General features: G+C 49.1%; 1 protein-coding gene across 6 annotated transcripts in view; it reads right to left on the reverse strand.

The window, feature by feature from the left end:
• Positions 1-136: 136 nt before the first annotated feature.
• Positions 137-13,754, reverse strand: part of LOC135302560 (mitogen-activated protein kinase kinase kinase 3-like) — a 76,739-nt gene continuing 63,121 nt past the window's right edge. For all 6 annotated transcript variants that reach the window (XM_064423421.1, XM_064423175.1, XM_064423260.1 and 3 more), the window contains 8 exons: positions 12,639-12,706; positions 10,710-10,802; positions 9,573-9,767; positions 8,633-8,781; positions 7,925-8,056; positions 4,898-5,027; positions 4,165-4,342; positions 137-2,874 (listed from right to left, as the gene is read on the reverse strand). In XM_064423421.1, coding sequence (XP_064279491.1) covers positions 2,646-2,874; positions 4,165-4,342; positions 4,898-5,027; positions 7,925-8,056; positions 8,633-8,781; positions 9,573-9,767; positions 10,710-10,802; positions 12,639-12,706 — 1,174 coding nt within the window. In that variant the 3' untranslated portion in view covers positions 137-2,645. The remainder of the gene's footprint in view (positions 2,875-4,164; positions 4,343-4,897; positions 5,028-7,924; positions 8,057-8,632; positions 8,782-9,572; positions 9,768-10,709; positions 10,803-12,638; positions 12,707-13,754) is intronic.

The following is a 13,754-nucleotide window of genomic DNA, read 5'->3' on the forward strand; positions in this document are numbered from 1 at the left end:
GCCACCTCTCCTGGCCAGCCTGTTCCCATGTCCTGCCCTGCCCACCCCCAAAATGAATTAATTCCTCCATGGATGTGCAGGGAAAGCCGCAGGGCCCGCTACGGGCAAAACAAAATCAAACCAAACCAACAGAAAATGACTTTACATGGTAGAATAATTCCATTTGCTTTTCCTAGTTCCATTCTGTACATCAGAACACTGCAAGGGTTTTACAAACCAGAAAGGCAAAGGCACCTGAGGAGTGTCTCACACTCACACTCACACTCACCACATCCATCCACGGGAGGATTTGGGTGGTTTGAGGGCTCTGGGAGCATTTTGGGGCAGCCAGGAGCCCCCTTTGGCTCTCAAATCTTTGGAAAGAAGGGAAGCACCCTCCCACCACTGAAGGGCTGAGAAAACCCAAACCAAACAGATTTAATGAAAGAAGAGAAAACAGCTTAAAAATTGTTTTGATTTTTGATTTTTTTTTTTTTTTTTAGCTTTGGTGAACACACACTTTGTTACCCTCTTCTGCCAAACCCATTCCCAGACAAAGCTGATTTTTTTTTTCCCTTGTGTTTGTTTCCATCCATCCCATATTACTGACCAGACTGATGGATTTGGTCCTATTCACAGAATAAAATTCTTCATCCCCCTCAGCAAAAGGAGACTTTCCCCCTCCCCATGGGGAGCTGCCCATCACCACCACGAGTGACTGACAGAAGCCCCAGTGCTGCCCACAGCTTCCCTGGAACCTGGCCTGGAATAAATGGCCTCGGTAGCTTTCACAGAGATTTATAGGGAATTCTTTTAGGTATTATTTTAATTTGCCCTAATACTCACTGTTTATTTTTTTTTAATTGAAATAATTCTTAAAATCATGAGATCTTGAATGGTTTGGGTTGGAAGGGACCTTAGAGCTCACCTCATTCCAACCCCTTGCCATGGGGCAGGGACATTTTTTCACTAGACCAGGTTGCTCCAAGCCATATTCCCTGAATGTTTCCAGAAATGGGACATCCACAGCTACACTGGGCAGCCTCCTAAATCTTGCTTCTCTGTTCAGAGCTGAGGACATGGACATGCTCTCACCACCACACCAGTGAGGCAAAGCCTTGATCTCTCCCACGTGGAAGAATTCAAGGATGTGTTCACACAAACAACTAATTTGTCACTTTCCTCTCAAGTCTAAGCAACACTTTTCATTTTCGCTGAAAACCAGCATTAAAATAAGCCTGTGTCTGACACACTGGCCTGAGGATGGAGCCTCCTGGAAACTGCTTTTTGGACCCTTTGCTGAGTCGGTGGAAACAGCTAATGCAGCAGAGAAGGGGGAGGTGGGAAGGTGCAATTAATTAATCCCAAAGCCCCCACGATCTGACTGACCAATTAATTAACCAGCTTCCAGGGACTCTGTGCGTGCTTCCTGCCCAGGTTTTCCAGCAGGGCAGTGCTGGTCAGAGGCTGTAGCCCAGCTCTGCTTTTGACTGGCCCGTTTTCTCATACAACTTCAAACCTGCTGAGGGAAGGAATCTGCTTCCAGCTGCCCTCCCCTGCTGCAGCTCCACTTTCCCAGTCTGGGGCTCCATTATCCTGCAGCTGCTCCCCTGGGCACCACCAGGGAAGTGATGCTCCCCTTCCCTGTACCCAGGGATGGCCCATAAGGAACAGAGGAGGGGTGCCCAGAGGAGAACACACCCAGATTCACAGGCATCAGCACTCTCTGCCTAATTTTAGGCACTCTCTTGGGTTTCACAGAGATGCACTGGGCTCTCCCTGCAGCTCCACTTCCAGAACACCATGGCATTCCTCCAGCGCAGCAGCACGGACACGGCTCAGCAGAACTGTGGCTGTGAGCAGAGCCCTCCTTGCTGAGATTCCCTTCAGCTCCCACCTGAATCCTGATGGCTCCCAGCACCATTTAAACATCACCACCATCACTCACCCATCCCTCAGCCCACGGCAGGGGTCCCGGGCATCCGTCCGCAGGTGTACCCGGCAGAGACCTCCTGCACCCCGACAAGACCCCCTGCTTCCCAGACTCACACACACACACACACGAGCCAAGGCAAAGTCAACACGGCTGCTGCATCCTCACACCAGATCCGAGCCGAGCATCACTCCTTGATTGTAACCGCGTAAGGCACAGGACAGTGTGAAACGCCGCCCCGCCGGCTGCTCCAGCGGGGTCGGTCCCCTTGTGAACGGGGACGCCCGGGTCCCCCCGACTCTGTGGTCTGAGGATCATCTCCTCCGGCTTGGCTGAAGGCCCTGTCTGTCCCTCTGCGAAAGGTGGTGATGGCCACTGGGCATCCCATTCCCCCACCGGTCCTGGGGATGCCGCCAGCACCGCCGCCGTGCTGAGGGGACATTTTCCCCTTGCCGGGGGTACATCTCCCGCTTGCCACACGTCCCCCAAGAGAGCAGTTACTTGGTGAGGGGGCACGACCCCGGTACCGCTGGCAGCAGGGAGGTTCCGCGGTCCAGCCACCCGCAGCACAGGCCGGGAAATCCCTCGCTCTGGATCCCCCACAGTCCCGAGCGCAGCTTGAAAATCCATCAAGGCGGCGGGGCCGAGGCAGCAGCGAGCGGGAAGGGACTGTCCGGACAGCCCCGCTGAGGGCCGAGCTCCCGCCGGCGCTTCCCGGCCCCGCTGCCGGCGCTCAGAGCCCGCAGTTGACAAAAGGGTGTCTCAGCAGGTCCTCGGCCGTCGGCCTCCGCTTCTCCTCCACGAAGATCTGCTTGAGGAAGTTGCGGCAGGAGCTGGAGACGCTGTCGGGGAGCTGGGGGTTGGTCGGCTGCGTGGCGATTTTAAAAATCGCCGCCATGGCCTCGAACTCTGCCCAGGGCGGCTTCTCGGTTAGCATCTCCACCACGGTGCAGGCCACGCTCCTGCAACAAGGCCGAGCACAGCGTGAGGGGCTGGCCGGGTTAGACTGCAGCTCCAGTCTAACCAGATCTGGGACTGCGCCCGCCTAAAGGGAGCCAACCTGCGGGAGATGGGCACATCCCCCTGGAATGTCTGGTCCCCTGAAGCTCCCTGGTCACACAGGTCCTTGGCACGCAGCTTGGAGTGGATGCACGAGCCTTGCCTTAAAGCTGGTGGCTTTTCTGCCCACTTTAACTGGCAGGTTTCATAAAAGCTCAGGGAAACACTAAGTTAACTGGCAGATACCAAGTCTCATAAAAGCTCACTGGAGCATCCCCTGAAGGGAGACACATGCACAGCTTCAGACAGCATCATTCCAGCAATGGCACGTGGTTCCCAGGGAAGCTGAGCCAGAATAGAACATGTTTGCCTACATCCAACTTCATCTCTGAGGTGTGCCTGAGAAGGGACAGGTGGGATGAGCAGCAAAGAGCCTGAGAGGTTCCCCATGGCTTGCTCAAGAATCCTGGTCTCAGCAGAGATACTCTGCCACTTCTATTCATGAATGACCCTTAAAAATTTAACCTATCCCATTGATCCTAAACAATTTAACAATTAAACATTTGCCCCCCATCAGCCAGTGCAGATGGTGTGGGGTACATGGACACCCGCTAAGGTCTTTCTAGGTTTTCCCACCCAATTAGGGTTCTCTTGGAAGGATTATTTTTTGTTGACCCTCTTTGCTTGGGCACCCAGAGAAAGCACACTGGGAAGACATTGCTTCCTCCTCATACTGGGAAGATTAGTATCATCCCAACTCCTCCAGGTTCCATCTGTCATCCTCCATAGATCAAAACATTCACAAGCAGCCAATGATTTTAGCTGTCTTTGTGCCTGAGCCACATGTAAACATCCAGCAGCAGATTTGGGAAGGCCACTGGAGATCCCCTGAGCCTCTGAGCTTAGTGAAACCAAAATTAGGGCCAACAAAACTCAACAGGTCTTTCGGTGAGCTTTGTTATCAACCTGCTTTCCAGAATCAAAAAGCAGTTATGGGGATGAGCTGGATGTGAGACTCACACAAGGCAAGAGTTTCCAAAAGCAACTTATGATTCTGAGTGCTCCTGTTTTGGGAACTTAGCTGCAACAGGTTTCCTCTGGATATCTGCACAGTTGATCCTAACACACATCTCCTATTTTCCATCCTTTGCATTGCTTCTAGCTACTAGCTATACCTGTTGCTCCCATTACAGCTCCCCAAAAGGATTGTTTGATTTAAGTAGCAGTGGTGGGGTTTTTACGGCGTTCCTTACCACACATCAGCTTTCCTTCCATAGCCCTCTCCACTGATAACCTCTGGGCTCATCCAGTATGGTGTTCCCGTGACAGATTTAATCCCAGTCCCAGACATGCAGATGGTCTGGATGCGTTTGCTGGCCCCAAAATCTCCGAGTTTCACATTTCCAGCAGAATCTCTCAGAATATTGGCACCTGGGGTGAGAAGAAAAGACAAGACCCCCCCAAGAAATTAAGCAGGAGCCTGAAGTGGCTACAGTGAGGAGAGCAGGAAGGGCACAAGGAAAGAGCCAGGCAGGAGGGAGCCCAAAGGGCTCTGGTGGGGCTGGACTCAGCATAATTTCAAACCCTTCTCTCCTAAGGCAGCTGCTCTCCAAGAGGGTTGACTCCCACCAGCATCCCCTCATTCAGCAGGTTTCCCAAAAATGAGCAGTGCATGAGGGCCAACAGATTATTCTGCCCACCCACAGACAGAAGAAAGCAGCATCAGACTTCTCCAAATGCTTCTCAGTTCTTGGCTATGTTACACCAGATTTTCAGATGTGTAAGGGCAGTCAGCAATAATCCCTTGAGAGGGAAAATAGCCCAAGATTTTGGTTTCAGCTGCTTGCTCAAGATTTTCATGGTTCAATCTGGTGAAAGGCAGGGGCAAAAACACTTCAAAGAGCAGATCCCAGCACTATGCTGTGCACAAGGATTTGCACTGGGGCAGGGGGAGGCTGGGCTGAAGCCTCTCTATTATCCACTCACCTTTAATATCCCTGTGGACAATCATATTGCTGTGTAGGTAGAAGACTCCCTGCAGGATCTGCCTGGTGTACTTCCGTGTGACATTCTCGGTCAGAGCACCGTAAGCTTTTAGCTGGTCCTTTATTGAGCCCTGTAAGGACCAGAGAAACCATCACATCACAGCAACTTCTTAAACCTTCCTGACCACTCTGTCTTCTTCAAAAAAATCCCCAGACCCTATTTGTAGAAACAGCAGAAATCCACTGAGTGCTGAACAGAGCCAAGACTTGTCCTCGTGTCCCAGATCCCTGGGGAGATGGAGCTGTGGTTTGGTGCCTGGCACAGCTTCCTCCTGCCAACACCACAGACCTTTTTCCCCCTCTAGTGGTTGCAGGGGAGTCACTGACAGCTCACTGAGAAGGACCAAACTGACAAGGAATTACAACTCAAATGAGAAGATCAACTCGATTAATTAGATTCATAGAATCTTAAGGTTGGAAAAAGCCTCTGAGACCATCCATTCCAATCATTAACCCAGCACTGCAAGGTCCACCACTAAACCATGTGTTCTTCTGAGCATTTCCAGCAATGGTGATTTCACCACTTCCCTGGGCAGCCAATTCCGATGCTTGACAACCCTTTCAGTGAAGAAATTGTTCCTAGCACCCAATCTAAATCTCTGCTGGTGCAACTTGAGGCCATTTCTTCTTTTCCTACCACTTGTTACCTGTGAGGAAAGACCAACTTCCACCTGTCTAGAGTCTCCTTCCAGGGAGTTGTAGAGAGCCAGTTCTTTAGGGCCAAGATAATGAGTCACTCTTTGAATGCCTCCTCCCAAAACTTTGCACAGCAAGGAACACCCACAGCCATGAGGGACAACCAGCCCCAAAAGGGACTGCACCAAGACCGCCAAGAGAAGATAATTTGCAAGTCCTTGAATTTCTGACCCAAGTATGCAGGCTCAAACTGGTTTGATGGTATTGGTCAAAGAGGAAAGGGAGCAGGGCTGCAGACATTTATCATCTGCAGCAGGTTGATCCCCTTGGTTTTAGCTGTATTTTTGGGCCACTTGGAAATGGACGTGTCTCACTGTATCAGAGATGGGTTTTAGCAGAGATGAACCAGAGGCAGATTTGGGGTTCACACTCAGCTCTACCTCCAGTATTCAGGTTAGCTGGGAAGTGAGAGGGGAAACTTATCCTGTTTCTGCCTGTCCTGCAGCTCTGGGGTTGGTCCAAGATTGCCAGTCCTATTCTGGGAACAGTGGCTGCTCTGCTCCAAGCCAGCCCATCACACTGTAGTAGCTTTTCCACATCCACCCATCTCTGCTATTGCTCTGCCCAGCTACTGTTTTGGCTTCTTTTGAGGCTGGTGGTGATCCTGTGGATGGGTTTCTCCTTTTCCTTTCTCAGCACTGCTGAAGCAACCTGAGATGCTCTAAATGACCCCCTCAATATAACCTGTATGCAGGCTACGTTCTCTCACTACAACCAAAACAGATTTCTTATCCTGCCCTCCCTCACCCTGATGAGGGTATATCAAACAAGAAGAGGAAACTGGTTCTTTGAGGACTGTGGTCAAATGGAACATTCTGTTTTCCAAGCATAATTTAAAAAACAATTTATGGGCAGGACAGAAACTGCAGAGTCAGTTATTAACTGAGGGCCATTAAAAGAATGGCAGCCTCAGGGTTCACCCAAACTTGGCCCTGTGAATATTTTGCCAAGCTGACTGTCTTAAAGTGGAAGCTTGGCCAGACCCAGCTTTGCAGAGCTGCTGTCCTGCAAGGTTTGGGAACTCCCTCACTTCCACTGCCCTTGGAAACCAGAGCCCCAAGCTGCTTTTGTCAGACAAGCTGTTGTTGCAGCAGCAAAGTCAATCTGTATTTGGTCAGAGCTCAGCTTTATCATTTAAAAAAACAAACATTGAATTTCCAGCCCCGCTGGACACTGCCCCAGCATCAAATGCTGGTTTCCTGGCTGCTAACAAACATCAGCATGCTGTGGAATAAGCTGCAAGGGGACTGCAGGAATTCCTGGGATTTACTCCTCTGGGTCCACGCCTTGTGGAGGGCCTGAAGGCAAGATGCCCACAGGGAGAGAGGGAAGACAGGGCTTGGAAGGGATTCAGAGGCTTGCAAGTCCACCTGATCACTCACATGCAAGATGCATTCAGAGAGCCTCTAGCACATTTACTTAACTACTAAAATTATTTGCAACCAAATGACTTAATTGTCCCTTCTGACCTTACAAATCTCTGTGTAAACAAGGGTTTATTCTCCCACACTCTGGGGAACAAATCCAGCTGGACAGAAGGGACTTAGGAGAACACATCCTCCAGCAATGTACATAGCATTATGCTGTTTTACACCATCAGTCTAATGGCTGATGTAATTCACAAGCTCCCAAACACAAAGAGATGCTCAACTCTCCCATGCACATTCTCCAGCCCCTGCTTAAACTCCCTCAAAGCATTCTGATCTTTTTCCCCATGACTATTTCATCCTATATCAGCAAAGCCACAAACTGCAGCCACTCCTGCACAAGAGGATAATGCTGCCCACAAAAAGCTCTGTCCTCAACAACAGATTCTAAGTGAATACCACTGTTTTTAGTACACACGTGCTGAAAGCCACAAATAATTGGTGACAGCTGTGGGTGGACAGTTGTACTATTAGCCTGTCCTGCAGGGAGTTGCAGTAAATATTTAAGGATGGGCTCAGGCCACAGTGCTTGGAGCAGGATCTGGATCATGTCCCACATTCACCAGGCTCAGATTCCAGACTGTGCACACACCCTGCTCCAGGACTCAAACCTAAAACCTGCCTGCAAGGCTTTTATTTTCACCCAATGCTTGTTGAGGGGCTTCACCATGACACCTGAGTCACATCCTAAGCTCTCCCAAGCTTTAGGGATGCATCCACTGCTTTGGTTTGGTTCATCAGCCATAAAACAGCTCAGCTGGACAGATACAAATTTCACCAAAGTCCAGGAAACTCCAAATCTGTTTTTGCCACTCAGGACAATGTTTAGCAGGAGCCACACTTACCCCTGGCATGTATTCCACAAAGATGGACAGTTTCTTCTCCTCAGGATCCCGCAGACATCCATAGTACTGCACGATCCTGTCGTGACGGAGAGTCTTCAACAGCTGAATCTCACATTCTAAAGCATTCACCTCCTGTAACAAACCACACAGGCTTCCTGATGAATGGAATAATGGTGTCTTTGGGAACATGATAGAAATACTGCTCCATGCTGAGCACAGTTTTTGTAGCAGCTGTGAAGCTCCCAAGAAGCCACATGAGGCTCAGAAATAAGGAGCACTGCCCTAAGGGAAAGGCAAGGAAAAAGACAGGGCTTGCCTTTGAGACAGGCTTACTACTTCTTCTTCTTATTATTATTGTTATTGTTGTTATTATTAATTGTGTTTAAGGAGTTTTTCTGGAAAGATTTCAAGAAAGTCACTGAGCAGAATGGGGAGAAGGTGAAGGGAGCAAGAAGGACAAAACTAAGGAAGATCAGACAGACCTGCAAGAGATGACACCTGGCACAGAGCAGGCCAGTGTAACCAAGGAACTGGGAGGCACAGAAGTCACCAGAGCACTGTGACTGGTGCCACGAGCTATTCAGGACTACTCCAGAGAGGGGAAACAACACCCTGTCTCCACACACAGGCTGCCAGGGACATGGACACCTCTTCCCCCAGCCCACAGCTCCCCAGGGTGCTGCAGAACAGCCCTGGCCTTGTACTCACCTTACTTGTCTCCTGGCTGTCAGGGTCAAAAGGCACCTGCTTCACTGACAGCTCCCTCCCAGTGTCAGCATCATAGCAGAGATAAACTTCCCCAAAAGCTCCTCTTCCCAGCAGCTTCCCCAGCCTCCAGTTCACAGGTGCCTGCAGGGCTACAGGAGAGAGGAGAGGGTTGAGAGAAGAGCACAGCAGGGAGATTTTAGCATCAGGGTCCACCTGACCCTACAGGGCAGTCAGTGAGTCTCTCTCTCCCAGGGGCACCAGGACAAACCAGTTTTAACTACACTGGTGCTATTGGTGTGGAGGGAATGTCTCCCAGTCTGCATGAGCATAAAGCAGAAACAAATCCCAGGAAAGTCCTATTTCATTAAGAGTCTTTCCTCTTTTAGCCAACATTGGAATTTCCCTTCTGCTGTGGGAATGTTTAGCAGAATACAGGAGGGCTGAGCAGCAACCCAGGCAGGGACCAGTGAGGAGTTTTATCTCACTGGTCATTTATAGGATGCTATCCATCACAAAACAGGCCCAAAATGCACCAGCTTCTATAACATGGGCAGTCTTGCAATAGCAGAGGAGCCTGCAAGAGGTCCTGAGGTGACAGCAATGCAAGACAAAGAACAGAAACTCTGGATGCATTTGCTCCCACATCCCAAGTTTTCTGGGAAGCTGACACACCCACATGGACAGTCCAACACACAAGCAAGACAAACACCAGCTGACCCCACACAGCTCCCAGCCAAAGGCCAGGCTAAGGCACAGGGTGCTGTACTAAACTTTGCTCATGACACAGAAGCTGGTGCAGTGCGCCCATGGTGGAGGTGCAAAGTTTACCCATGGCTGGCTTAGCTGATGCCCAGTAACTCAGAAGGTCACAATAATTCAATTTTGTGCCAAATCCCAGCTCTGCTGAGACCTCGGGCACTCGGGGCTTTGGTTCACTCACAGTTCCTGGTTTTTGTAGGGGAGGTGCTGAAGGCCTGCAGACCCTTTTCAAAATTGTTCCAACACTTGGGCCTGTACTCATCATACTGCAAGGTGCTGAGCTTGCTGTCCCCAGTAAAGCTCTTGGTTCTGCTGGAAGGGACAAGCTGAAACAGGTTCTCCTGTGGGAAGTAACTCCTGGGGAAAGTCCTCCGGCCTGCAGGGGGAAAAGAGTAAAATTACAGCTAAAACACACACACCAGCTTGGATTCACCTGTCACCACCTTCTCACATCACTGCCCAGATCCTCACCTCTTCAAATTAAGCAAAGCAAGTGTAACGAAACTGAAGCAACGGCCTGTGAAGATTTTAAATTCAATTTAAGAGTTGATAACAGCAGGCATTACATCTAATGTAGATGTTTCCAGAAGGGTTTGCAACAGTTTAATTACATCAGGGGGTTGGTTGGTTGTTAATCACAATTAAACACTGAACAAGCAGAGATTTACATTGAAAATTATCCCTGCCATCCCCTAAGTCCATATGCAAATGACCACACAGCAGGGCCAGACCTGCTTTCACAGGGGTGGCAGTGAGAGATGAAGCTCATTCTGGAAAGCTCAATATGCTCTCTGCACATCCTCAGTACATTTTTCCCAAGGGAATTTTTGCCTCCCACTGCTTCCAGTCTCATACAATGAAAGAATGAGCAGGAAAAAGGTGATGGAGTTGGCCCCAAAGCTCAGAGCTCGCCAGCTTAAAACAGAGAAGCAAACAGATACTGCTGTCCTGAAATTGCTTGGGGATTTCCTATGGCTCAGTGAGAAACCTGCTGTAAAGGTCACAAAAATCATCCTCAAAAGCAAGCAATTTAGGGGAATAGACAGGTTGATACTGCCAGGGATGAGAAATGCCAATCATCCCCATGGCTAAATTAAAGCAGGAGGTGTAAGCAGAGGACAGGCTCAGCACTTCCCAAGAGCAGAGCCACAAGGTCTCACAGAGAACACCCTTCTGAATGCACAAGTGAATCCTAAAGCACTCGATGGCTCTCCCTTTATCAGAAACCTCTCTTTCCCAAGTATTTCCAGTCCCTGGCACTGTCACAAGCCATCAAGGACAGATCACCTCCCTCCCCAAGCCCCCATCACGTCCTTACCATCGCTGTAGTCCTTGCGACTTTGGGAGAGATGGTACTGCCTTGGGAAGGTCCCACCTTTCCCAAACCTCTCACAGAATGGGATGTCAAAATCTGCCAGGAGGGAAGAAGACACAGACACTTCTGAGATCAGCTCAGTATCAAATGCCCAGAGTGTTTCTTATGGGAAACACTGAGTTAGAGTCAAGAAGGAGGTGACAAGGTGCTCATTTACACAACCTTACATACCCCAGGGCTCCCTGTGAAATCTGCCCACACTCACAAACTCTTCGGTGGAAAATCAGGGTTAGACACACTGCCCTTAGTGCCCCTAAAGCAGAGGTTTGACTGCTGACTTTATGGACCCTGGCCCACATTGTTCAAGTGCAAGGCAGGGGATTAACACAGACCGTGCTTCGTTTCCAAGGCAGAGCACTAAAACATATTTGCACTTGGAAAATGCAAAAAAATGAAACAGAACTGCCAGGCAGGGTCAGGCCTAGACACATCCACTCCAAAGCCTTTGCCCTGATATCAGCTATTTCCAGGGAAATGCAAAAAAATCCAGCACTTGACTAACACCAGATAACATCTCCCCTCTTTCTTCTCAGATGGACTCCTCCCCTCTGAAAGTCAATGTAAACCTCCAGAGCTCCAAACTTTTATATTTATTTGATTAAATGCTAGAAAGATAGAATATACAGAAGGGATTAAAGACCATCAGAGTTTAGACACTGGATGATGAGAGAGATGGATGGACATGCAAGATAAGGACTTTTTTTTTTTTTTTAATAAAAACCCCAGCACAGGAAGCCATTGCTGGTAGCACCAAATAACTTGAGATTAAAATATCTGTCATTCCACCCCCTTCTTTCACCTGCTGTTTTTCCTCCATCCAATTCTAATGACACAGCCCCTTCTGACTGTTTGTTTGTCTTAGCCTGGGGCCAGCAGCCGCTCCTCAGAGGCCATTCCTGGCCTCTGCTGTGCTTCGGTGTGATTGCCAAAAAGAGCACATAATGGCTGAAATATGGTCAGCAAGAGGAGCAACAAGGACAGGGCAAGAGGTTCTCGGTGAGCCACGTGTGAGCAACGGTGCCCAGAGGTGTCTCACAGCAAAGTGCCACGGGGGAAGCATTCAAACCTTCAGCAACGAGGGCTGACTGCAGCTTCATCTCTGCAGCTCAATCTAGAAATCCTGCCTCAGGCCAGCAATGAGTTATCCTGCCACAGGCTGGCTGCCATTTGCTCATTTTTATTAGTGCAAGTCATTACAATATTACAGAGTTTCCATTATTTAACCAGCTGGATGTTTGTAAGTGATTAAGCAGTAACCTATGATCTGTGCAAGCACCAATAGTTTCTCTCACAGCATTTGCACTATTGCAGATTATTATTCATGCAAGTGGAAGAGGTGTAACTCCCTAGAGAGTTGGGGTTTGCTGTGTAGGAAGTGGAGATCCTGAAGGGGCAACTCCCAGATGAGAAAAGAGAGACAAAAGCTGATCCTACGAGGCTGTTCCCAGCTTGTCAGAATCTTGCAGCTGTCTGCAAACACAAGAGCAACATCTTCCACCACAGATCTCTCAATAGCTCTGCTTGCTTGCATCCATCCCCCTCAGGGCCCTAGCTGCCCAGTTTGGACTATTGTTGCTGTCAATTGATTCTCAAACCAGTCCCAAAGGTATTGCTGCAGAGTCACAAAGGGTTAATGAAGACAAGAGCAGCCCTGCCTGTGTTTCATACTCTGGGCCATTTGATTTTAGAGAATATTCATGTTTGATCATTGCAGAGTCAATTCTGAAGGGGTACCCAAACCATGAAGCTGGTTTGCTTGATTACTTTTAATTACTTTTCATAAAGTGCTATCTCTCTAATAGATTTTATCCAGCATCTGTACAATAGGCTTTTTATACTTTTCAGCAAATATAAACCACCAAGAGTGCTTACCCATGCAGTCAAGACTGTCTTTGGGATGGCTCTTCCTTCCAGGAACAGGGGTTTGGGGAAAGGGAGGGCTGCAAAGAGATGGGGAAAAAAAAAAAAAAGCTTTATTTATTATATCAGAAAGGCTATGGAATTAATAAATAGGGAAAGGACAGGATAAACCACAAGCTGCACTGACCACTGAGCTCCCATCCTCATCCTGCACAAGAATGAAGTTCATGCAGGTTTCTCTCCTGTCCAAAATCCCCTCCCACCTTCCTCTGCACCACCACTGGGAACACGCAGCCTCCCACAGCACCAGGAGGGACAATGTGGCATTGGTTCCTCAAGGTCTTTAAACTACAGTAAGAGGATGGAAAAGCACTGCAAGGGGATTTCTGCAATCCAAATCTCAGGCTCTCACAGAGTGAGCTGGGCATGTGGGTTTTATACTCTTTTAACAATATAGGCACAGAGTAGAAATCAGCTTTGTAAAGTGCTCTGAAACCTACTCCTGTCAAAGCTGATCACTGCTGTGGCAAAGAGGAGTTTGTGGTGCTGTTCCCAACCCTCAGCCTGGTCACTGAGCCTGGTGACTTGCTCTGTCCTCTTGGGCTGATGCCATCCCAAACAACTGGCTGCAAGGCCTCTGCCACCTCTTTGCAGCAAGAGTCCCACTTACTCCTTTTCCTTGGAGTAATACAGCCCTCCTTGTGCCTATTCCAGCTCTTAGACCCATGACTGGACACATCTGCCTGCTTTGGACATGAAATCAGGCCATTCCACCCTCTCACAGAGCTAAAAGCCTAAAGCTCTCCTGTCAGTTCACAGCAGAGTGCTACAAACAGCCCGTGCTCCTTCTGCTGTTCTTCTTGGCACAATCTGTGCAAAAGCAAAGCTGGGCCAGAGAGGTTGGGAACACAAGGAATCTAGCTTCGATACAGCCCTAACAATGAGCAAATACATCACAGGAAATTATTAAAAGCCACAAAAAGGAAATGGACCTTGGTGCTGAGACGGGTCCAAAGCACACGGAGCTGCAAACCCCAAGCACGCCACACAATCAACCCAAGGCAGCCTGCTGGAACACAGCCTTGGGGCTGTATGGAACAGCAACAGCGGAAAAAAATAGACAACCTT

The sequence above is a fragment of the Passer domesticus genome, chromosome 1 (assembly GCF_036417665.1).
Source record: "Passer domesticus isolate bPasDom1 chromosome 1, bPasDom1.hap1, whole genome shotgun sequence".
Classification (NCBI taxonomy): domain Eukaryota; kingdom Metazoa; phylum Chordata; class Aves; order Passeriformes; family Passeridae; genus Passer; species Passer domesticus.